General features: G+C 34.7%; 3 protein-coding genes and 1 non-coding gene across 4 annotated transcripts; all 4 read left to right on the top strand.

The window, feature by feature from the left end:
• Nucleotides 1–938: 938 nt before the first annotated feature.
• LOC113864540 (probable protein S-acyltransferase 19) lies at nucleotides 939–10,666 on the top strand. Its single transcript, XM_027498379.1, has 25 exons — nucleotides 939–1,176; nucleotides 1,824–1,937; nucleotides 2,064–2,184; nucleotides 2,512–2,720; nucleotides 2,811–2,879; nucleotides 3,093–3,164; nucleotides 3,318–3,446; nucleotides 4,071–4,151; nucleotides 4,215–4,421; nucleotides 4,840–5,509; nucleotides 6,889–6,986; nucleotides 7,091–7,148; nucleotides 7,237–7,505; nucleotides 7,591–7,707; nucleotides 7,893–7,950; nucleotides 8,090–8,178; nucleotides 8,456–8,530; nucleotides 8,616–8,704; nucleotides 8,816–8,865; nucleotides 8,948–8,988; nucleotides 9,077–9,250; nucleotides 9,413–9,448; nucleotides 9,535–9,602; nucleotides 9,856–9,916; nucleotides 10,189–10,666. The coding sequence occupies exons 1-25, from the start codon at nucleotides 1,132–1,134 to the stop codon at nucleotides 10,450–10,452; spliced, it is 3,264 nt and encodes a 1,087-aa protein (XP_027354180.1). The 5' UTR covers nucleotides 939–1,131; the 3' UTR covers nucleotides 10,453–10,666.
• Nucleotides 6,338–6,409, top strand: TRNAD-GUC. The gene has a single exon. It is a non-coding gene; the product is annotated as a tRNA-Asp (tRNA).
• Nucleotides 10,667–11,142: 476 nt separating the features above from the next.
• LOC113865720 (peptidyl-prolyl cis-trans isomerase FKBP18, chloroplastic) lies at nucleotides 11,143–12,475 on the top strand. Its single transcript, XM_027500444.1, has 6 exons — nucleotides 11,143–11,410; nucleotides 11,489–11,559; nucleotides 11,630–11,716; nucleotides 11,803–11,952; nucleotides 12,055–12,114; nucleotides 12,263–12,475. The coding sequence occupies exons 1-6, from the start codon at nucleotides 11,149–11,151 to the stop codon at nucleotides 12,314–12,316; spliced, it is 684 nt and encodes a 227-aa protein (XP_027356245.1). The 5' UTR covers nucleotides 11,143–11,148; the 3' UTR covers nucleotides 12,317–12,475.
• A 1,379-nt stretch (nucleotides 12,476–13,854) lies between these two features.
• LOC113864648 (dolichyl-diphosphooligosaccharide--protein glycosyltransferase subunit 1A) lies at nucleotides 13,855–18,197 on the top strand. Its single transcript, XM_027498609.1, has 10 exons — nucleotides 13,855–14,120; nucleotides 14,449–14,493; nucleotides 14,905–15,542; nucleotides 15,623–15,770; nucleotides 15,863–16,039; nucleotides 16,484–16,552; nucleotides 16,642–16,731; nucleotides 17,188–17,346; nucleotides 17,430–17,654; nucleotides 17,731–18,197. The coding sequence occupies exons 1-10, from the start codon at nucleotides 13,998–14,000 to the stop codon at nucleotides 17,920–17,922; spliced, it is 1,866 nt and encodes a 621-aa protein (XP_027354410.1). The 5' UTR covers nucleotides 13,855–13,997; the 3' UTR covers nucleotides 17,923–18,197.
• Nucleotides 18,198–18,922: the final 725 nt, after the last annotated feature.

The following is an 18,922-nucleotide window of genomic DNA, read 5'->3' on the forward strand; positions in this document are numbered from 1 at the left end:
AAATATTTATAATTTAAAATAACAGTTTAATTTATCAGTCAGTAATTAAAAAGAGTTTAATTATAATATATCATCGGCGTAAAAAAGTATACTACTAATTAATTAAAAGTTATCTTAAAAATACATTTTAAACTAACTATTGCAAAATTTAATTTTTTTTAATTGTCTGATAATATATAATTTATAGACAATATAAAAAAATATATATACTGGCAATTTAGTCCAACTAAATTATAATAAACATATCCTTCTTTCTTTACTTTTTTTTAAACCATCACTCTACAATACATCTTTCAATAAAACAACAAATTCATCCGGATAAAAATAATATTAGTTATTTTAATCAAATATTAAGTGAAAGAGAAATGTTAATAATAAATATTTTTATTGATTTAAAAAAAAAATACTCACTTCATAAATCGATGATTTTTTTATAAAAAAATTGGTTTGGACATTTTAAATTATTAGTAAGGTAAAACACGTCGTTGACTACGCCAAGTTGCATATTTTTGAAAGAACAGTTCAATTGTGTCTCTATTTTATGAAACTATTCTTCGCATGACTACCAATAACGCTTTAATTTGGAATTCTTAAATCGTAAATAAACTTTTATTATGAGTAAAAATATGTATACGCGTAAATGATATACTACTTAGTGTAATAATTAATTAAATTAAATTAAATAATAAAGTATAATAACATTTATTTGTTTCTAATTAAGCTTTTTGCATATATTTGTTTGGAGTAAGACGCGCGAGGATGTTTGACATGAGTGAGTTTGATATGCACGTGAGGACAAGGGTAAGGAGAAAGGAAAGTGAGAAATGAATATTGAATAATGAATAGGGTCCATCTTTCAAGGAGTGAGAGTGAGTGAGTATAATAATAATGGCAATACATAAAAATACAAATACAATACTCTTAGTGGGAGCGAGTAAGAGTAACCTTGCTCTTTATTCTTTCTTTTTCTTCTCGCAGGTCGTTGAATTTGACTTCGCAAACCCTAGCCTCAGAATTCACAAATCGCTTTCCGGTTTCCGTTATTCGGAGGCAAGTTTGAAGCCTGAAGCAGAACCTTGTTTTGTGTGAAAATGCTTCTGATTTGGTAGTGCGTTGGAGAGGTATTTCCTCATGGCTAGGCGTCATGGATGGGAGCTCCCCTTTCACACTTTCCAGGTACATTGTTACACACTCACACCAACGCTAATCATCTTTCAAATGCCGCAATTATTTTTGGTCTGTTTGAGATGGAGTTTTCTTTCAACTTTACTTCAATTTTCCGTCTTCTACCTTTTGACTTTTTTGTTTACCTTTTTTTCTTTGCCTCTTTCCCATTTCATCGATGTGCATTGTTTTGCTGTATGGTTTATTATGCTTTTCGCCGTTAATTTTCTGATAACCGCCCGACACTTTGCTTAATGTTCTAGTTAGTTGATGGTTTTATGCGGAATCTCACGCGCTTTGTTGTATATATTGTATCCATGCCTTTTCCTTCTCGCTTTCTGGCTCTGGGCGAGTGCGTTTTCCAACTCAAGTATCCATTTACGAAAGATCTTTTTTTTTTATCAATTACTTTAGCATCGTTTTTCTCTTCATTCCAGGTTATGAATTTAGTGTAATATTCTCATTTGCGGAAAGATAAGTCTCCGGGTCAAACATTAAAATTCAACCCTTTAGTATTTTCTTTAGTAGACGTGATAATTTTTTTTTTCTTTTCACAAAGCTGCAAACCGCCAAGTGTTGTTTTCGTTGCATGTTTTGGAATTGAAGATTTGTGAATTCTAATGAACATTTTTTTCACCTTGCTTATGATTTGTGAACAGGTTGTGGCTATAACAGTGTTTTTCTTGTTATCTATTGCATATTATGCCTTCTTTGCTCCTTTTCTTGGAAAGGACATCTATGAATATGTGGCTCTTGGTGTTTACTCTGTGCTGGTAAGTTACACTCTGATTCTTCTCTGTTCTCCCTCTACTCTCTTGTGTTTGGTGTGGATGATTCATTCTAAAAGATGTGAAACAAAATCTTCCTTCATTGACTTGTACTCAAATCTTGAACTGCAGGCTCTCTCTGTATTCCTTCTTTATGTTCGATGCACTGCCATTGATCCGGCCGATCAGAGAGTAATGCATGATTGTGACAATCTATCTAAGGATAGATCAAAACTTGATGAAGAGTTGGAAGGTCGGACTTTGGATGATACTGGCATCTGTTGATATGATTTTTCATACTTTTAAGTTTACTTACTCTTGGGATCAGATTCAAGTCATGATTCATCATAACTGTTGATAATTCCCATAAATTAGCGTATTCTCTGTTTTATCAGCAATGCTAGACCACCAAAATAAAAGAATTTCCCCGAATTTAATTATACCTACAGTAGTAACATTGTTGCCTCCTGTATGGCATGTACAGACAGATTGCCATATTGGGATATAATGGCAATTTAATGTTTTCCTATGCCTTTAATAGCAATTTCCAGTGCAATTTGGTAGTCTATCATGCCATTAGGGTTTTCATCTCCTATTGCAGAACCCAGCAAAATAGGACTAAAAGGTGAAGGAATGTCTGATCGGCATAATTCAAATTGGTGCTCCAAAGTTGGATGTTTCTTTTGTCATCTCCTTGCCAGGGAAGATTGCCGTAATAATGAAGATATTATTCTACAGCAGCAATCTGGAGAAGAAGATGCTTTGTTCTGCACTTTGTGCAATGCTGAGGTTGGCATTCTTTCTAAAAATCTTTTGTTTTCCAATTCTGCTCCAAATAAATCCATGATATATTTACTTCTTGTTAGTTATATTTTTCAGGTGCGGAAGTTCAGTAAGCATTGTCGAAGTTGTGACAAATGTGTTGATGGATTTGATCACCATTGTCGGGTAAGTTGTTTTAACGCTGCTCAAAGTCTGTTACTGGATAATTTAAATAGTCAATGTTATAGTGTTGTCTAAGGTCTAATGGTCCATTGTCATACTAAAAGAAGAGGTCAGATCAGCCTTTTAAATGCTCACTTTTACACTTACTAGCATCCTTTCCTTAACTAATACTTTCTTAAAAATTCTATTATCATTTGCTTTCTTTTCCTTTTTCAGTGGTTGAACAATTGTGTTGGAAGGAAGAATTACATCACATTTGTGTGTCTAATGGCAGTGAGCCTAGTTTGGGTAAGTTTCATAAAGATGCTCATCCAGTCATCCTGAATTTAGTTCTCAGTCCCCCCACCACCCCCCACCTTTTTTCTTCAGTTTTACATAGAAAGAACCTTCTATATTAGAATTTTGTATTTTTTTCTTACTTAATGTTTATGCATGTCACAGCTTATAGTTGAATGTGGAGTTGGGATTGCAGTGCTTGTCAGATGCTTTGTTGACAAGAAGGGTACAGAGAATCAGATAGCTGAAAAGCTTGGAGCTGGATTCTCTCGGGCCCCATTTGCTACTATAGTGGTACATTCAGTCTCTTTTTCTTCTATAGTTTTATTCTCCATTCTCATAGAGGATAAACTAAAATAAAACTTTATCTAACTATTGTTACTTTTGTACATGCTATGTTATGAATTCTGTTTGCGGGAAGACTGCATCTTGTACATTCAGTCTCTTTTCTTTCAGATTTTATTCTCCATTCTTACAGAGGATAAACTGAAATAAAACTTTATCTAACTATTGTTACTTTTGTACATGCTATGTCTATGAATCCTGTTTGCAGTAACACTGCATCTTGTATCTTTCAACAGACTTTTTTATATGCATCTTCTACTGATTCACATGTCATGTTAAAATGCTTTCTGTCTTCTCTATTATGTACAATAATTTCTTTTTTTGGTGAGGCATCCTGTTTTGGATATTTATTGGTTGTGTTCGCTGAAAATTATCCAACATAATTTTCAATTAATCATTATTATACAATATTTGAACGAAGTTAGCTAGTTGAGTGGTTAATTGTTCCTAAATTGATTATATTTTTATGAAGGATTCCTTTCTTGTAATTTTCACTTCAATAAAGTGTGAATTGTGGAAAGATTGAAGTTTTTCTTTTGTTCTGTTTTAACATAATTTTCAATCCTTTAACAGGCCATATGCACAGCAGTTTCATTCCTTGCAACTATACCTTTGGGAGAATTATTCTTTTTCCATATGATCCTGATACGAAAGGTAGATTCATGAACCTCTCCTCCTGCTGACATGTTTGTTCTAAGCTGTCATATTCTTTTACAGGGTATCACAACTTATGAGTATGTGGTTGCCATGAGAACTTTAAGTGAACCACCTGGGCCTTCTGTTGATGGGGGTGAACAGCAGAGTCTACCATCATCTCCTTCTAGTTCAGCTGTCACTGCAATAAGTGGAAGGAGCTCTGTTGGAATTAGTTTGCAGTACAAAGGTGCTTGGTGTACACCTCCAAGAATCTTTATGGATCACCAGGTACTGCCATGCTGTATAATATATTAATATTGTCCGAATCCTTTGATTAGGAACTTCATTGAAAGATGTATCACCTATCTGTGAACATAACATATAGATAATTACAAAGATATAAAAGGAGGGTTCACGGGGCAAAATAATTGCAAAACACAGAATGCCATAACTCTTCATTATAGGAAGCTGTCGTTCTTTATGACAGTATGTGCTTTTATTTTTGGTTATGTATGAGGTTAAAGAGAGATTATGTATGATTTTCCATGGATTGTAAAAATGAACTGCTTGAGTGTAATGGTTATGATGTGTAGTGCACTTTTTAAATGCATGCCCAATAAGAATTGTGACAAGAGCTACTATGCTCGTTCATCATTTCTGCAATAAAATTAAGTTGTTGTTGTATGTTGATTAACTGTATAAGCAGGATGAAATTATACCACATTTAGAGCCAGGACGCCTACCGTCCACTGTTGATCCAGATGCAATACAGCCACCTGACAAAGGGAAAAAGTTGAACCAGCGCCCTGTGCGAATAAGTGCATGGAAACTTGCAAAGTTGGATTCTAATGAGGCAGCAAAAGCAGCTGCTAAAGCTAGAGCATCATCATCTGTGCTTCGTCCAATTAGTTCTCGATCTCATGCATACGATGGGGATCATTTATCGAGTAGCAACGTGAGTGGAAGAAGCAGCCCAGTTAGCAGTAGAGGATTTCATAACAAATATGACACAGCAGGGACATCAAGGTTATCTCCTTCCAAGAGCTCATACCCTCCTAGTCAAGCAAGCAGGGAAGATATAGATGCATGTCAACACAGTATGAGTAACTTTAGCAGTCCGCAAGTCTCCAACTTAACTCCTTCTCCAATGCAGAAGCCAAATTTGAACAGAGACCATTTCAACCCAATGTATCAACAACCATCGGGAAATCAGTCTCCTTTGTCAGCTAAAGAAAGCGAAGGGAATATAAATCCAGCTCATGAAAATGAGGCACGTGTACCAATGAGAAGTAACACCTTAGCCGTTTCAGATAACAGAAGATCGTCAGTGTTTTGGGATCAAGCAGCTGGTCGCTTTGTTTCGTCCTCATCTAGAGGTCCTGGCAGTTCTCAGATTTCTGGAACGGAGTTATTGTACACTGGTCGTTCGATATTTTTTGGCAGTCCCGTTGTGAATGAACAGCCAACTACGGGAACAAGAAATAGCAGTTCAATACCTGCTATTCCAGATAGAGATTCTACATTAAGGGATTTTCAGCAAGTTAGATCACATAGAGGTGGCCAACTTCCCGTATTTGTTCCCGGTTATTCCCAGCAAAACAAGTTCTCTTAGATTGCCTCCAATCCTAGACCATTAATTTGTCACGGCAACTATTCCTTCACTCTTTTCATTTTTTTAAAAATATCCTGAACATATTATCTTGCGCTTTTAATGTCTGTCTTGTTTCCCTCGTATGAATGCATTATCCATTCCATCTGTACAGGTTAATGGATGACAACCTTTTTCTGTACAAATTATTGACCACTATCATTGCATTTGAAGTTTGAATATTAACGTTAATATGTAGTAATGCCCCGCGAGGTACATAAAGTCTGCGAACCATATTCCATTTCATGTCGGGTATATTAGTAAGAAACTAAGGTTGAATATAAAGAAAGATACAAAACGTAATATTTTTAAGTTTACAGAAGAAAATATATTTTTAATATTTTAAATTTGATTCTATAATTTTGTTGTCGATTGTTCCCGTTGTAACATTATGTGTTTGGCATGTTGTTAAATAGGGGAATTAAATTGAAAATGACTACTGTAAATATATCTATAATATAATATTCTCAATGTCTGTGTGGAGCATAAACGTTACCGTGTTTTTATTGTGGAAATATTTGAAGAAGTAAAAAGTTATTAAGACACTTAACACCAGGTCGTTGTAGTATAGTGGTAAGTATTTCCGCCTGTCACGCGGACGACCCGGGTTCGATCCCCGGCAACGGCGTTTAATTTTGTAATTTAGAAGCTTTTTTGCATGATCACTGCATGCGGAGCAGATTGTGCATAATGTTATTGCTACTTGTTAACAATTCAATTATATATTATTAAAAAAAACTAGAGGCGGGGAATAAGAAAGACAAGGAAAAAGAAACGGGAGGGACCGAAATTAGTTGATAGTTAGACAAATGGGTGTAATCCACAGTCTAAGCGTCAGTTGTTCCTCTCCGTTCATTTTCGGTCGTTAGAGAATATGCGACTTAGGAAGACAGTTCCATTCACGTACGCTTGCATTGCATGACATGAACACGAATCTACGAGGATGCCATCCAAGAATTTGACTTCTCCATGTGTCTTCAATTTCAATTTCCACACAAAATTCACACTCTAAACAAAACAAACTCTCTCTTCATCATACTCATCCCCGTCACGATTTTTTTGTTACCACCAATTGAATATATATGGGGGAAGGAGAAGGCGGTAAAGAGCTAGATCTGACGCCAACATGGGCTGTCGCTGCTGTTTGTGCAATTATCGTTCTCATTTCTATATTTTTGGAGGAACTTATACACAAATTTGCTAGGGTACAATACATATTATAATAATCATAATAAATTACATTTTTTTTCATTAATGAATTCATGATGTGCATGATTTACGTGGTGAATGTGAATGTTATTTGTTTCAGATGTTCGAAACAAAAAAGAAGCTTGCCTTGCTAGCAGCTCTTGAAAAGATTAAATCCGGTCAGGAACCGCAGTATTTGTTCCTTTAGCGTTATTCTTGCTCCCATTAAATAATAATTAATAATGAATCATGTAAACTTTTTTGCAGAGCTAATGGTTTTGGGATTTATTTCTTTACTCTTAACATTTGGGCAAAACTACATTTCTAAAGTGTGTATTCCCATAAAGTATGCAAACACAATGCTACCGTGTCTTCCCCATGATCAGCGTGCAGGAGCTAGTCATCCACTTGAACCTGATGAATTTATTCCTCAGCTTGAGGAAGGTGGTGAGGCTGAAGATCACCATCGCCGCAGGCTTTTAGCATATCAACGTAGGTTTCTTTCTGGTGGCGGTGGAGGCGAGGCTTGTAAAACGGTATTCCTCTCTTCCCACTCCTCAATCATTCTTCTTCCTTTTAAATTTAAGCATTTTAATTCTTGAGTTACACATTGTTGTGTAGGGATACGCGCCTCTCATATCAGTGAACGGGTTGCATCAGTTACACATTTTCATATTCTTCTTGGCTGTCTTCCATGTCTTTTACAGTGCCATAACAATGACCCTTGGAAGGGCAAAGGTTGGTATATATTGCCATTGCTATATATTTTATATATTGATTGATTGATTCAGGCATATACATCTTTATTCATTCAACCACTCTTCACATTAGCTGTTTCTGCTTTTATTTGTTGTAAATCGATTTATAAATAAATCAGTTTTTCATTCTAGAAATTAGAACATATCTTCCTTCTGTTATCACAGATTCGTGGATGGAAGGTATGGGAACAGGACCATATCATCGATCAAGATGCCTTGAATGGTACATTGCAATGACTCATTGTTTTTTTACAGCTTCAAGTTTTTTATTGTACTCTCCCCGCTAGGATTATTCAGTATCATGAGTTCTCATAATTTTATCGTCTTAAATTCCCTTAACTGGGTGTGTAACAACTGTTCAGATCCTAGAAGATTCAGACTTACTCATGAGACATCATTTGTGCGCGATCACAACAGTTTCTGGACCAAAACACCAGTTTCCTTCTATTTTGTAAGCAATTATCGCTGACAACACTCTTTCCAATATTAGATTATAAAGCTGTTAGCTAGGGTATAGCAACTAAAGCTCAAACCTATGATTTCGGTGTAGAAACTAGAAACTTGTTTCTCCCTACCTAAATTATTCATTCTTTTACGAGTAACACGTTCAAACCTTTCTCGTGTATTATGAAAAACACCTTATCTTTTCATGTTTTTGCTTCAATTCACGTTCAATAACATGTTCTTGATATTTTTTTTTTGGGTCTGAATTCTTGATCAATTTTCAGGTATGCTTCTTTCGACAATTTTTCAGATCTGTTCGTAGGGCTGACTACTTGACCATGCGACATGGATTTGTGACTGTAAGGGCTTACCCAATGCAGTATCAGTTGTAAGCTGGCACTGATTTTCTTTTTCATAAACTAATGTCCCACTTCATTTTTGCAGGTTCATTTAGCACCAGGAAGTAAGTTTGATTTTCAAAAATATATCATGAGGTCATTAGAAGATGACTTTAAGGTAGTTGTAGGAATCAGGTAATTTTGACAGATCTGCAAAAAGACTTCGGTTATATTAGCAATGATATTTTATTACTGAAACCTTTAATCTTTAATTTCTTCTAATTGGTGTATTTGTGCTTTTGACAGTCCAATACTTTGGGGATCAGTGGTGTTATTCTTGCTTGTAAATGTCCATGGTTTGTCTTTGACCTTATTATCGATTGGCTTCCTTATTTTGCTCTCAAATTCTTATAGACGAAATTGCTAACTTCTTTTCAGGATGGCATGCTTCGTTTTGGGTGTCTTTTCTTCCACTAGTAGTAAGGATATATCTTAACAGCCGACTGTGTGCGTGTGTATTTCAGTTTAGAGAAAGAAACAAAAGACTAATAATTAATTTACCTAAAGGTGATTCTAGCTGTTGGAACAAAGCTGCAAGCTATTATAACTCGAATGGCACTTGACATAAAAGAAAGGCATGCTGTAGTGCAGGGAATCCCTCTTGTGCAAGTCTCTGACAAGTACTTTTGGTTTGAATGGCCTCAATTAGTTCTTTATCTCATCCATTATGTCCTCTTCCAGGTATTCAGTCCTTTTCCATTTTTAACAGATTAAAGTCATTAGCAAGAGGACAATTAGCTCTTCATCTTACAAGATTTTAGTAGCTTATTAAATATGCATATTTTTAGATCCTGACTATTTGAAGAGTTTCTCACAATTTGATGCTTTGTTTTACATGTCCAGAATGCATTTGAGTTGACATATTTCTGGTGGACATGGGTAATTAACTGTTCCTAATTTTTTTGTCTTGTTCTCACCGTTGTGTATTTGATTTTAGTACCTTAAAACTCTTCCTTCTGGTGCAGTATGAATTTGGTTGGGCATCTTGCTTTTATGAGGATGATAAACTAATGATTGTCAGAGTTGCTCTTGGGTAAGTCGTGTCCTGTGGCAGTAGATTGATGGAAAGATTAGTTACATTGAATGTAACAGTTAGACAAGTTAAAAAAATTATTTAAATATTAATCCCGAAAATTTATTCAACATCATTGATTAAAATAAAAGGAACAAATATTTATGCAGTATAATGAATTGTCAACGTTAAACTGAACGACAAGATCATTGCAGTGTAAGTGCTTATAACATGGGAGCCAATCAGATACTAAATTTTAGCTTCAACTTTGCAGGGTAGGTGCTCAATTTGTTTGCAGCTATGTCACACTTCCACTCTATGCGCTTGTTACTCAGGTGCATTCATTTGACATTACTAGCTTCTTCATACTCATTTTTTCGCCATGTTTTACAGACAGGACAAAAAATAATATTAATCGAACTAATTTTATAAGTACACATGATGTGCATGAAAGAAGAATGATAACATCGTACTCTTTTAAACACACCCTTCAATATATAGTTTTTAAAAAATCAAAACACTTATAAGTTAATTATTTTTTAAAAATAGATGATAACATTTATGAATGCATGAAAACCTGACAAAGAAGAATTCTTGTTAATCTCAGATGGGATCTACCATGAAGAAGTCAATATTTGATGATCAAACATCGAAGGCCCTGAAACAGTGGCACAAGAATGCTCTGAAGAAGAAAGCATCAAAGGGACGTCCCGAAACTCGAACTCTGGGTGGTAGCCCTGGGGACTCACCAGAAACCTCGCCACGCCCAACAGCAGAGACGTCATCAGAAATGCCCAATGGAACCGCCACCATAGTCACCAGCGTCGATAACCAACAATATGATAACCGCGACCTTCTAACTGGACCGTGATATACACACTTCACACGCGTCGGAACACACTTCTCCACAACAGCTGCACCTTGCAACACTTTTTATCTGCTCTTGTCTCAACGTAGAAGCAAGTAGCAGGCCATAATCTTTTTTGCATTCATGTAATGTAACACTCAACTGAGGCTGCTGTAAAACACAACCCCTCCATGCACCATGGGTTCAAGAACATACCAACTAGAATTAAATTAGCAAACTAGCCTATGGATTCATAATTGTAGCACAGTTTAGATTAACTAGTTATGCTTGTGAGTTAATTCATGAATATCATTATCAATGGCACTATACGTCACATACATGCACTCCTATGTTATCATATAGTAGTATCAACTATAAAAATATAAACACGAATTCTTGGGTATAACTCCAACTGCACCAAAGTTGTTTTTTTTAAATAATAATAATAATATAATAATAAAATGAATGGTTGCTAAACTGACCACCAAACCACTAGATTATTTTTTCTTAATGTGTGATCTTCAATTTAAGTGTCAATGAATAATTAATATAGTTTTGTTAAACACTTGAAGGAGGTGTTAAATATTTGGAGTATGAGAGAAAAAAAAAGTTAGAAGTAAATGAGAAAAGGGTAGAAGGGTAATTTCAATGAAGAGCAACCGAAGAACGGATAGGCTAAAATAAAAGCAGAGGTGATGAGGGGTGTGGCGAGAATTGGCAATGAGTTCCCTTTGCACTTGCGCTTCCAATTCAATAACTTGGTTCGTAGAGAAATGGAGCGATGATTATGGCGTGCTTTGGAATTCGAATTGGAAGGGAAGCAGCAGAAAGAGAGAAATGGTGATGGCAGTTTCGGTTTCTCAATCGAGAAGGTCAACGGCGCTTCTGATATCATCGTTGCCATTGAGCTTTGTTTCGCCAGCGGAGGGTAGGGATAGACGCAACAAGAAGAACATTCCCATTGATCAATACGTTGCTACTCGTTAGTTACTCACTCGTTCTTTTTTCTTTTTATAAGTAAAATAATCGCTCAATTAAACTAATTCAGAAATTGGCTCAGAGGACGGATTGAAATACTATGATTTGGTTGAGGGAAAAGGTGCAGTAGCTGAAAAAGGATCAACAGTTCAGGTTTGTTAGTTTTTTGCAAACGGTAATTTTGATTTATGATTTAGTTTGAATTTGTGGTTCTCACTCACAGGTACACTTTGATTGCTTATATCGTGGCATCACAGCTGTATCGAGTCGAGAATCTAAACTCCTAGCTGGAAATCGCATCATTGCACAGGTCAGGTTCCAATCTTTACACTTTTCTTAATCATTGTTTTACTTATGCCCAATGCTGATGCATCTATGTTATGGTTTAATTAAAAGCCGTATGAATTCACGGTGGGAGCTCCACCAGGAAAGGAAAGGAAGCGTGAATTTGTTGACAACCCGAATGGTCTATTCTCTGCTCAAGCAGCACCAAAACCTCCACGTGCCATGTACACAGTAGTTGAAGGAATGCGAGTTGGGGGAAAGGTTCTTCCTTTTTGTTTTTTCTTCTACTGCCTTCTCTAATACAAGAATATACCCTTTTTTAGTTTACTCATGTTCTTATTATTTTTTCTTCAATGCTTGCAGCGAACCGTGATTGTTCCTCCTGAAATTGGGTATGGAGAGAAGGGAATGAATGAGATTCCGGTAAATAACTCTTACCTGTTTTCTTTATTATTCTATTGTTCATGTTTAACTACTCCATCTCATTGGTATATGTGTGTGTTTATTTACATTTTGATTAAAATGATAAGCCTAGAACATGTGCTTGTTAAAATTTGCTTACATGTCGCAGCCTGGAGCTACATTTGAACTAAATATTGAGCTTCTGCAAGTGCTAGCTTCCTGAAGAGTGAGCCTTAGTCGATTCTTTTCAACAACTTTATGATTAATTTAACTTCAGAATTTGTACCCTGTCCATGCTACGGCTATTCTTTTCCCATTAACCTTTTATGTTCATTTTCTTTTAATCTTTTTCGAGTAGGCCGAGAAACTCTGTATTTAAAATGATAAATAAATAAATGGAATTGTAACGTACTGTTCTTCCTTTCTATTTTGGTCAAGGCTGGTTCTTCTTTCTGTGTGGCTGCAATTTTAAAAGTGATCTTATATGTTGGATTCACTGTTTTGTATTATTTTAATATAATTTTTACTATTTTTTTGGAATTGAAAACATCTGTTAAAGGCTATTTCCATTGGTAATTCGCCTATGTTCTTATTTTGAAAATCATAATGTGATTATCATTAAACTAACGGTGTATTTGAATTCCCATTCATAAGATAAGTTATGCGTTAATAACGTGAGTAGAGGTGCGTACATGTCTTTAAAATTTGGGGATATAAAATTACGGCCTATTTTTAATTAGATAAAAATGAAATGAAATTGCTTCAAAAGATTCTTTTCTTGTATTTTTATGTTTGTTTTAACTGATAATTATAAATTAATATGAAGTCTCCAATAAAAAGATAGATAAAATAAATAAATACCGCAAGCAAAAGTTAAACTTTAAATCAAATTGCATGGTAAATACCAAATATTTCTACAAAATGCAATGTCCACTAACATCAATTAGTTATTGTTCATTTTTATTTTTTATTAGTTATTATTACATGAATGATATATGCAGGTGATTTTTTTATTTTAGATATAAGTTTTGGATATTCATACCGTTTAATGGTTTTTTTTATATAAAATACAAATTTAACAAATTTAATTATTAAATTATGTGATTCTATCTTAAAATTATATCATTAAAATTTATAAAACTAAATGTTAATGAATAGGTAATATTTTAATTAATATTTATATAAATTTTAAAAGTATAATATTTTTTTACTAAAATTTTAGTATTATTTGTTGTTTATTACGTTAGTTTTCTTATTTATTTTTACTTTTACGGTAAATGCAAGCCTTCGTGAGGTGCATACCGAGAACTATACCCCGAGAAATATTATTAACATATTTTGTATTATTAAATGAAGTTTATATATCAGCGCTGGAATTTATTAAATAAAAATAAAACCTACTTGATTTAATTATATTAAAAAAAAGAGAGATGAGAAGAAAAATTAAAAACAAGATAATATAAAATTAAATTTAAATTAATTATATTAAAAATAATGAAAAACATATTTAAAACTAATTTTTTTAATCATATAATGACCATACATTTTAAATTGATGAACTTCTTCATTTAATTTCAATAACTTTTAGATATTTAATTTAATCACACACATATTAATAAAAAAACTAAAATTTCGATTACTTGTTTTATTCCTATTTGTTTAATTATTTGTAATGTTTAAGTTTTCAAAGAAAAATCCTTCGTGTAATCGCTAATTTTAGATACATGAAGAATAATTTCCACATTTATTTGTTTCGCTTTCATATTTTCTAGCATTATTTTATTATTGTAAGAGTGGAAAGAGGTAAACGAGACGCTTACATTGGAACAGGAAACAGCAGTAGCACTGAATAGTGTGGTTTTGAGTGCAGTGAATAAATTGAAGCAGCAGAAGAACAAGAGAAAATGATGAGAAGAGGCGTGATGAGGTTGAATCCGTTTCTGATTCCATTTCTTTTTGCATTTTCGATTCTTTCATCGCCCGTTCTCTCTGCTTCGGATCTGATCCTCGCCAAGGTTGACCGTCGTGTAAGTCTTCTCACACGTTTCATTTTAGGGTTTCGATCGCCCATACTCTTTTCTTTGCATCATCATACCCTCACTTCAGTTTCAAATCCAGAATTAACTGCGACCAATCTCATTTTCTCCGATCTACAACATTATCTATATATTTCTCGCTTCTATTCTATTCAATCTCCATATATCTCTTTCATGCCAATTATAATCAAATGCAAGGTGTACACTTATATGATATGACTTCACTTGCTTGCTCCTAAATTTTCCGTGCAGTATTCCGTGACTTCATGAGTTAGAGGCACTTATTTCGTTCTGACAATCTCTTCCCTGTGGTTTGCAGATTGATCTGACATCACAAATTGTGCGCGTCACTACTGCACTGAAGGTGCTCATAATATCGTTCATTTTCCTATCCTTCATATACTTTGTGTGATTTTTTTATTTTTTCTTCAATTTCATGTGAGAGGTTTGATGCTACCTGCTTCCTGAACCTTGTAACTTACTTTTATTAATGTATCTCATTTCTACTAAACTGTAAAATTCAGAGACGCTGGTAAGGTAGTTGGCAAATGGCAACCTAAGCTTCTGGAATAAATACGGCATAAACTTTAGATTAGAAACTTGGATTGAATATTAAACGCATTTTGAATGTGGAACTTTTCTTTCTTCTGAATATTTGTGCTTTAAATTTGAAAGAAAAACTGTTGTGAAAGGAAGCCACTTACAGAAGCTATATACTGTCTCCCTTTGTATTCTGATGTATTCCTATGTCTTATTTCCCATCCAATTTTTGCAGGTGGAGAATACGGGATCTGATGTTGTGTCAGAGATCTTGCTGTCCTTTCCTGAAAACCAAGCAATTCACTTGGCATACTTGACAGCAACACTTAACGAAGGGAAGGGAAAAGTAAAACCATCTGCCGGTGTTGGTTTACCTGTCAAAGTCGTCCATCCTGAAGATGTGCCTCCCTTCTTGACAATTTATTCCGTATCTCTGCCTAAGGGGCTTGGGAAGGGAGATAGTTTGACATTGGATGTCTTGGCTGTTTTCACCCACATTTTGGAACCATTTCCGGAGAAAATCACTCAGGCTGATATCCAGCTTCTACTGTGTCAAGAGAGTGCACACTATCTTTCTCTGTATCCAGTCAAGGTCCAATCACTCACTGTTAAACTGCCTGATGCAAGAATCGAGTCTTATACAAAGTTAGAAAATGCAAAACTTCAGGGATCTGAATTAAAGTATGGTCCATATGAGAATCTTCCTCCATTCTCATACTTGCCAATAGTTATTCACTTTGAGAATAACCAACCCTTTGCTGTTGCTAAAGAGTTGGTGCGAGAGATTGAAATTTCCCATTGGGGCAATGTTCAGGTCACAGAACATTACAACATTGTTCATGGCGGTGCTCAGAGCAAAGGAGAATTTTCTAGGTCACCTTATTTCTGTGATTCTGCATTATTTGATTGTTTTGTTGGCTTGACATGTGATAATAGTTCATTTTCTGCTACAGGCTTGACTATCAAAGCAGGCCATATTTAAGAGGTGCATCAGCCTTTAGGCGTCTTGTTGCCAGGCTGCCACCAAGAGCTCATTCTGTGTACTACAGGGATGAAATTGGCAACATTTCCACTTCTAGTTTATGGGGTGACTCAAAAAAGGTGGTTGTTGTCATATTGGATAAATTTTACTCTGAATTCTGAAATGCTTTTGCTAATATTTGCCAAAAATAATTATTCTTTAAAAATTGCAGACAGAACTGGAGATTGAACCTCGGTTCCCAATTTTTGGTGGCTGGAAAACTGCCTTTACCATCGGATATGGCTTGCCACTTCGGGACTTCTTGTTTGGATCAGATGGAAAGCGCTTCCTTAATATCACTTTTGGTACCCCTTTTAATGAGTTGGTGATCGACAGTCTCTATGTAAAGGTGACTGAGTTTATTTTATCTTTGATAATATATATTACCTTTTTTATTTTTAATTTTAGTGGTTGGATACTTGGAATATGATCTTACAGTGGAAAATTCTTCAGTGCAACTTGTGCAACATCACATTTAACTTTTAACTTTTCTGAGAAGGAAGAAATGTATCAAGGGAAAATGGATTTCTTATCTAAATATGCTGTTTTCAGTTGTTTATCATTAAATTTCTAATTACTAGAATATAATTGTAAATTTTACTTTATTGGCACCTGAGTTGCTAACAAGTAGCCTCTTATTGACAGGAATGGTTAATTGTTCCTAAATTGGAAATATTTTAAGCCTGACGATTTTTTTTGCAATTTTCTTTATTCTTTTATTTTAAGTTGCTGTCTATGTAATGGGTATTAGTTTGAATTACAATCACATCTGCCTGATGCTTGCAAATTTCAGGTTGTTTTGCCTGAGGGTTCTAAAGACATTTCAGTATCTGCTCCATTTCCTGTGAAACAATGGCAGGAGGTAATATGTTATATTGATATATTCAGCTAAATGATTGCTTTTTCATTCCCTTGTTTAGGTTTTATAGTCCTTCTGTGTAATTGTTTCAGACAAAGCTTTCCCACTTGGATGTTGTTGGTAGACCTGTCGTTGTGCTGGAGAAGAACAATGTTGTGCCTGAGCATAATCAACATTTTCAGGTATTACTGTTTCATGATTTCATCCCTTCATGAAGCTAAAACTGCTAAATTTAAGAGTACAGAATGCATTGTCAACTTGATATGATCCACAAAGGTCATGCTTTTATGGGTGGTACCTGGACTATTCAGATTCTGAAAAACTTGACAAAAAGTTCCAATTTTCTTAAATTTTATCACTAGAAAAGAAAACTTAGTATCCCTAAATTTCATGGATTGTTTACCTTAATGAATTGGGTGCTCACTGCCTATATATTTATAACTGGAGGTTTTTTGTTCACTTTTAAATGCCATGCTGCCATTTTTGAAAAATACCCCATCGGAAAATGAAACACAAGGGTTAGAGAGATTTCTAGATACAAGAACTGGGGAAAAGAGAAATTATGGTTTGAACTATATCTTTTCCATCTGAATTTGGTTAGGTAGACTACTTACTTATTACCATTGTTTGTATTGCAGGTCTACTACAAGTTTAACGGTCTTTCTATGCTCAGGGAGCCTTTGATGTTGATTTCTGGGTTTTTCTTTCTGTTTCTTGCTTGCATTGTCTACACGCATGCAGATTTGTCGATCTCCAAATCATCTGCATCTTATTTGGCAAAGCTCCAGTGGGAAGAGGTAATCAACACATTGTATCATATGCAAAATCCAATGTTTGCAATTGGATATATTACTTATATTGTGCACTTGTGTCCATTCAGGTGCAAGCCACTATTCAGCAAATTCATAGTATCATTAGCCGTTGTTTAACGACACATGACAAGCTAGAAGCATCATTGCGTGATCTTTCTAGGACAGGAGACATTCAAGCCTGTAAAGCAACACGAAAATCAGCTGATGGCCTATTGAAAGAGCTCTCTAAAGAGTTGAAGCTACCATTGGCATTCTTGCAGTCTTCTCCACAAGCTGCTCAAATATTACCGAAGGTTATGTTAGAAATGCTTTCTTCTATGCATTATTTCCTTCTCAATTAGGGTTATATAATTTGTATTTTATTTTCAGGTGGACGAACTTGTTGCTAAGGAGAGAGAGTTGCAGGAGAGACTTGTAGCGAAACACTCTACAGTTGTAGACTGCTATGAGAAGAAGTTAGGAGGAAGGGAAATTGAGAATCGGATTGCTTCACATCAGCAGAAAATTACTGCTTTGAGACAGGAGATTGATGATCTTATGGACTTGATTGATGAGATGTGATAAGTGACTATGCTGCTCGAGACGATAATGTGCTCCCATTTTGACCTTGTTTTACTTGATTTAGGTCAGAAATTTGTTGCGGTTTGATGAGAGATTAGTGATACTTCTGGTCAGAATTTTGTTGCGGTATACTGTCTACTAGTAATTTATAAGCATAAATGTGCTAGACTGAGGATCACAATCATAATGGTAATTTTATATCCATGCTTATCTATATTAAAACATGGATTGGATACTCTCCTAGATTTTCGTTAATACCCTTAAACCGTTTGCTTCAAGTTATGACTCGTATCTTGCGTTTCTGAAATTTACCCAATCACTTGAATAAACAAATGCTTTACACCATGTTTGGAAAATGTTTTTTAAGAGATAATTATTTTATATTTATCAATAAGCTCTTAGTTGATGAGATTTAGAACTTTCCTTAACATCAAACTAAATATTCCACATAAATTAGAATTGGTATAGGCGGGTCTGTTTAGTGTTTTATTTTATTTTATTTAAAATAAACACAAGTCTATCACCAAAGCTGTGGCTTAGATGAAATTATGGCCGACTAATCTAAGAGATTAATTTTATAGCATTTAGTAGATATACGAATAAATCTATTAATGACGTAATTGTAAAAAGCGTTAGAATGTGGACAAATGTATTTTAATTGTGAATTATAGTTTGGAATATGTGTTGTGTTCTCTTAACCTCACTGTTATTGAATAAGTGGTAAGCCTTATAACCTTTATTTGTATTTTGAAAAGTGAGAAGTATAAAATAATAACATCAATAGTTACTGTTAATTCAAATTAAAACACTTGTTGAATTAATATTATACATTACGAAGGCCTTGATCGTAATATGCTCGGTGTTTAATATCTGACGAACATTTTTACCACAGCATTACATAATGAAACGAAACCCATCATTGTTGGGCTTATATTTGAGATGAAATTGGACGGCAACGGGCCCGTGCATGCAGAAGAAGAAAAAAGGGGGTACGGCATAA

Source organism: Abrus precatorius, unplaced genomic scaffold (genome assembly GCF_003935025.1).
Source record: "Abrus precatorius isolate BTA unplaced genomic scaffold, Abrus_2018 Scaffold4, whole genome shotgun sequence".
Taxonomy (NCBI): Eukaryota; Viridiplantae; Streptophyta; class Magnoliopsida; order Fabales; family Fabaceae; genus Abrus; species Abrus precatorius.